This window comes from Oncorhynchus kisutch, linkage group LG1 (assembly GCF_002021735.2).
Source record: "Oncorhynchus kisutch isolate 150728-3 linkage group LG1, Okis_V2, whole genome shotgun sequence".
NCBI classification, from domain to species: Eukaryota; Metazoa; Chordata; class Actinopteri; order Salmoniformes; family Salmonidae; genus Oncorhynchus; species Oncorhynchus kisutch.
The window spans coordinates 10,944,674-10,951,196 of record NC_034174.2 but is presented as its reverse complement, the minus strand read 5'-3'; the positions used below and the strand labels follow the sequence as shown (position 1 = coordinate 10,951,196).

General features: G+C 43.8%; 1 protein-coding gene across 1 annotated transcript; it reads left to right on the top strand.

Moving 5' to 3' along the window:
- Window positions 1-1,341: 1,341 nt before the first annotated feature.
- On the top strand, window positions 1,342-5,729 carry LOC109866569 (calcium/calmodulin-dependent protein kinase II inhibitor 2-like). The gene is made up of 2 exons (XM_020455340.2): window positions 1,342-2,081; window positions 2,853-5,729. The coding sequence occupies exons 1-2, from the start codon at window positions 1,919-1,921 to the stop codon at window positions 2,921-2,923; spliced, it is 234 nt and encodes a 77-aa protein (XP_020310929.1). The 5' UTR covers window positions 1,342-1,918; the 3' UTR covers window positions 2,924-5,729.
- Window positions 5,730-6,523: the final 794 nt, after the last annotated feature.

The following is a 6,523-nucleotide window of genomic DNA, read 5'->3' as shown; positions in this document are numbered from 1 at the left end:
GACTGGGTGAGACAGGGCATGACAGGGTGAGACAGGGTGAGACAGGGTATGACAGGGCGAGACAGGGTGAGAAGGTGTGACAGGGTGAGACTAGGTGTGACAGGGTGAGACTGGGTGTGACAGGGTGAGACTAGGTGTGACAGGGTGAGACTGGGTGTGACAGGGTGAGACTGGGTGTGACAGGGTTGGACCAGGAACAGTAGACGGCATATTGAAGTTGGCCCCGCTACAAGAGCTGGTGTCTGGTTTCATGTGTGTGCGTGCGTTTTCATCACCTCTCTCTCACTCCAGACCGCCTGTGAAACGAGAGGTTGGGAGAAATGATATTCTATGATTTACTTACAACCACATCTCTCTCTATTACATTTCATATTTTAGTCATTTAGCAGACGCTCTTATCCAGAGAGACTTACCATAGTGAGCAGTAGTATGCTCCCCCCCCCCCCTTCTCTCTTTCCATCTCTAGTGAATGTTTCCTACAGGGATTTGATTGTGTTGTGTGGTTGAGTCTCCGTGTTCCACATGGAACAAAATGTGGTCTCCGGATAGAGTGGACTCAACCTGCCCCTGTGTGAGTGTGTGTGAAAATATGGGGATTCAGAACATTACAACTGAACAAACTGTATGTGTGTAAAATGTCTTAAGGGGCTTTATGTTCCCAGGTCAGTTTAGGTACATGGTTCAGGGTGAGAAACAGAACCAGGGCACGTACATGAATCTGACCTCCTGTCTGTCTGATCATATAAGAAAACACTACCATCCTCTGGTGAGGCTTCCTGCTTGTCTACTAGGTGGGTCCATCCATTACAACACTGCTGTAACACAAGGCATTAGGCTACACAGCACGACGGGAAGAACAACTATAGATCAATATAGGCCATCACACACTAGTGGGAAAAATACAGTGACAAGGCCTGTACAGTACACCAGTTCAACATTCCATTTTTAAATCAGACAAAAATGTCAGTAGGCCTAACAATTCTCTGGATTAAAAATACACTGTTGAATTTACATTTCCAAAATGTGAATCACCCTCTTTCTTACTTAGCCTATATAATATGTCGATGGAAATGCATTAATAATGTATAGCTCAATATTTTGTCTTCCAGTCGACCATATTCACCATATAGCCTACAATAAATTCATATTCCAGTGTCATTGTTTTTCCTAGCCACCGTGCTTCTACACCTGCATTGCTTGCTGTTTGGGGTTTTAGGCTGGGATTCTGTACAGCACTTTGAGATATCAGCTGATGTAAGAAGGGCTTTATAAATACATGTGATTGAATTTGATTGTGATTCCAGCTAGACGGCGTGCGGATGTAACATCAGTCCTCTGTCAGTCGGTCCAAACTGGAATCTTCTCCGTTCTGGATCGGCTGTGGTCTGCAGCTCCACCTGCTCTGCTCTACCTCTCTCTCTCTCTCTCTCTCTGCTCTCCCTCCCTCCCTCCGCCCGCGGGATCCGTGTTTTGCATCGCTCCCCAATTTGCATTTTTTCCTCAGACTTTCCGTGCGGCGCTCCAGCCGTTCTTCTAGCTAGAAGGCGTACCACGGTGGCAATATCCATGCGCCCCGCGTTTACAGAACAATACGCACAGTAGAACCCACTGGAACATTTGAATAATGTTGCCGAAGCTTTCCGAAAGTAGAAATTGAGCGTTTAAAAAAATATATATATTTGGATCAATCGCGTTTTGGTTGCGCACCATACGAGACACGTGCCTTCGAGGTAAACAGACAGCAGGACTGGGCAGCCAGATAACGTTAGTAGTCTTGGTTAACGTTACATTGTTTTTCTCCTGTGTTACAAGCGTGCATAAGCTGTTATAACGCCACCATAGTGGACGTAGACGTCGAGCGGAGGTTCATTTTGTTTTCGTTTGTGCACCTTGGTTGATAATTGAGACGCAGTTGGACATGTCGGAAGTACTACAAGACAACATGAGTCATTATGGAAATGAGGATGACGAGGGACACCTTTCCTTCACCTGTCGCCTCCAAGACACCAACAACTTCTTCAGCGGCTCGCAGGGGGGAAAACGCCCACCCAAACTTGGACAGATAGGCAGAAGCAAACGAGGTACCTATGACCATCAAAGCATTTTCAGTTGTGTTATGGGGATGTCTTCTATGTTCATAATCATGGGATGGGAAATAATGGGATGGGCAATTCAATGGGAAGTCGAATCTGTTCACCATCTCCCCGTGACGCACAGTAGGCTATCGCATTCCATGACTGTATTCTGATGATTATGGTATGGGATCAATGGGTTTGAACAATTCTGTTGGCATTGCAACACGTGATGCGCAGTGCTTGCACTGTTCAATGCCTTTTGGTACAAGTGTTGTCGTGCTGTTCTACTGAATATTCCAACCAACATGCATGCTGGGATTCTAGAGGATTCTAGAATATTTTCTGAATGTGTCTCTTATTCTTGTGTGTGCGTGTATGTGTGTGTGTGTGTGTGCGTGTATGTATGTGTGTGTGTGTCGTGCATGACCAATTAAATAAACGTAGCACATGCAACACTTCCAAAACATGCACACACACACACACACACACACACACATACACACACACACATACACACACATACACACATACACACACACACACATACACACATACACACACACACATAGACACATACACACACACACACACACACATACACACACACACACATACACACACACACACACCATCTCACTTTCTCTACCTCTCGCTCTCTCTACTTCCGTGCTGTAGCCTAGTGCATGAGTTCCATGCATTCACATCAATGAGATATTTGATTCTTAGATGTGCCAGCCCTCCTCCTCCTCCTCATCATCTCTTCCATGTTCTCCACAGTTGTCGAGGACGAGAACGGCGTTGACGAGGAGCTAAAAAATGGGACAGAGAAAACACAGACAGAGGCTTAAACACATCACCCCCCTGGAAGGACATTGATTCTCATTTTCTATTTGATATTTGCAGTTTTGATCCAAAGACACTGTATATAAGCACTTTTAACCCATGTGGCAACAAGCACTTCCAGTCCCATCTCCTCTCTCTCCCAGTCCTCATGATGATCTCCTGAGACTTATACTGGCAGGATGGGGAAGCAGCCGAGATGGAGACAGAGACAGAGATGGAGACAGAGGTGGAGACAGAAAGAGTGATGGAGACAGAGATGAAGACAGAGGTGGAGACAGAAAGAGTGATGGAGACAGAGATGAAGAGAGAGGCGGAGACAGAGAGAGTGATGGACACAGAGGCGGAGATGGAGATGAAGACAGGGACAAAGATGAAGAGAGAGGTGGAGAGAGAGATGAAGACAGTGACAGAGACAAAGATGAAGAGAGAGACAGAGATGAAGACAGAGATGGAGATGAAGACAGAGACAGAGATAAAGAGAGGCAGAGAGAGAGATGAAGACAGAGATAAAGAGAGGCAGAGAGAGAGATGAAGACAGAGATAAAGAGAGGCAGAGAGAGAGAGGCAGAAATAAAGAGAGGTGGAGATGAAGATTAGGACAGAGATAAAGAGAGGCGGAGACAGATATAAAGAGAGGCGGAGACAGAGATAAAGAGAGGCGTAGACAGAGATGAAGAGAGGTGGAGATGAAGATGAGGACAGAGATGAAGAGAGGCAGAGAGAGAGAGAGGCAGAGATAAAGAGAGGCGGAGATGAAGATGAGGACAGAGATAAAGAGAGGCGGAGACAGAGATGAAGACAGTGACAGAGATAAAGAGAGGTGGAGACAGAGATAAAGAGAGGCGGAGACAGAGATAAAGAGAGGCGGCGACAGAGATGAAGACAGTGACAGATAAAGAGAGGTGGAGACAGAGATAAAGAGAGGCGGAGACAGAGTTAAAGAGAGGCGGAGACAGAGATGAAGACAGTGACAGAGTAAAGAGAGGCAGAGACTGAGCGAGAGATGAAGACAGAGGTGGAGACAGAGAGAGAGATGGAAACAGAGGCCCAGGTGAAATAGGTGAATTCTATCATCCAGGGTTTAGGCCCACAGAACTCTTCTAAAACAGGAATGGCCCAACCCTCCACCTGGAGAGCTACTGGGTGAGCAGCAGGCTTTTTCTCCAGCCCTACACTTTTTTTACACTAGTCAACCGTTGGTCGTACAATCAAAACTCCTAAGCAGGCAGCCAACAAATGTAGCCGTGTAGAAAGCGTCTTTCACACACCAGATTCGGTCAATCAAGGTGATTAGTAGAATCAGGTGTGTTTACAGTATGTTTGGAGCGTCTAAACCATGTAACCAGGAGAGGATGATGAAGGAGGAAGACGATGAATCTAAGGTTTCAGCGGTAGAAAGAGACGATGCTGTCAAAACCTCACAGAAATCAGGGAAGGAACAGTCTAAATGATCTACTTAACTAAAGCACACATTGTTATATCAATCAAAACGTACCAGATTACATAACCATTCTTTCTGCTCGTGATTCTTATGACGACGAGTGCAAACTAATAATATAGGAAACGTGTAAATAAGAAATGGCCCCACCACGTTCTGTTAGCCTGGGCGCCAGTCCGTTCCTGCTGTCCTTGTCCAACTCCTTATGGAATTGTCATGTTTGGCGTGACAATGACTGATAAAGACTTGGCAAGACAGCACAAATAGATCTGGGAATCAGGCTAGCGTTTTGTTGCACAGCGGAGAAAAGAAGCGTGAAATGGTTTGTCGTAATCTAACATAACGTGTCTGTATAAAGATGCCTTATTTATTGACCCTTTGGATACGTATTTTCCAGTGCTCAAGGCCTGACTGAGGGACAGTTTTGTATGTAGAGAATTACGATGACAGAATGAATGAAAGCTATTTCTCCTTTTTTTTACTTCTTAATAATTTTTATGTCGCCTGATCAGTTTTTTGCAGCTATAGAGTCATTTATATACATTATACAGGACTGTACACCACATGTTTGTAATGTTACAAGAGGCGTATGTCTGGATTGTTAAATATCACTGTACACCCTCCCCTCTTGATAAACTATTTCTATTGCATTGCGCATTATCGTGTGTGCCAAATATCACGAGGGATAAAGCAGAACCACTTGGTTGTTTATGTTGTGCTTTCTATACCTTATAGCTGTAGACATTTTGTTCTTCTTCGGTTGTTGCCATTGTTCAGGGCTACTTCTTACCACTGAATTACCAATGCATGCATGGCAGAAATGGAATTGATGCATGGCAGAAATGGGATTGATGCATGGCAGAAATGGGATTGATGCATGGAAGAAATGGGATTGATGCATGGCAGAAATGGGATTGATGCATGGCAGAAATGGGATTTGATGCATGGCAGAAATGGGATTGATGCATGGCAGAAATGGGATTGATGCATGGCAGAAATGGGATTTGATGCATGGCAGAAATGGGATTTGATGCATGGCAGAAATGGGATTGATGCATGGCAGAAATGGGATTTGATGCATGGCAGAAATGGGATTTGATGCATGGCAGAAATGGGATTGATGCATGGCAGAAATGGGATTGATGCATGGCAGAAATGGGATTGATGCATGGCAGAAATGGTTTCATGCATGGCAACGTTCTAAAGATGATCTAGTGTATTCTGGGACACCTGGTACACAGCTTTGAATGACTAACCTCCAGAACCATCTTAACACTATGTACCTTGTACCTTGTACTGTACTGTACTATGATCTTACTGATTTGTACCGTAGCCTAATATCTTGTAATAAAGATTCTGAAGAAGTTCATTAAGAAGTGTTCAGTGTTTATTGTGATTTATGTTGGAATAATTCTATGTTTTCTTACTTTCTAAATGATGCTGCTTTATTGGAAAGACTGCTTACACAACACAGAAATATGCTTTCAAGTCAAACTTGTTTTTCTCAGCTCAGATTAAGTCAAGTCCTTGGACTAAAATGCCTATTCAGAATCATTTTAAATTCAGGAGCAGTCTTAATCTTGTTCTTGAAACCTGGTCCTAGAGGAATGGAAGCACCACAAAATACATTTAGCTTACGATGTCTTTCAGACTGTTACTTTCACATCTGACAGTCAAGGTCAAGTCAGCATTTGTTAGAAGTCAGGTCAGTTAGGGTAAAACTCAAATAAGGAATGAAATTGGATTGACAGGAACTGGGTGACCAAGAAATAAATAGAATCAGGCCACAGTTTGACTTCAAAACTGATTTCAATAAGCTTAACTAGAGTAATCAAGAGACGAGAGAAATCAAGAGACGAGAGTAATCAAGAGACTAGAGTAATCAAGAGACTAGAGTAATCAAGAGACTAGATGAATCAAGAGACTAGAGGAATCAAGAGACTAGATGAATCAAGACTAGAGGAATCAAGAGACTAGAGGAATCAAGAGACTAGAGGAATCAAGAGACTAGAGGAATCAAGACTAGAGGAATCAAGAGACTAGAGGAATCAAGAGACTAGAGGAATCAAGACTAGAGGAATCAAGAGACTAGAGGAATCAAGAGACTAGAGGAATCAAGACTAGAGGAATCAAGAGACTAGAGGAATCAAGAGACTAGAGGAATCAA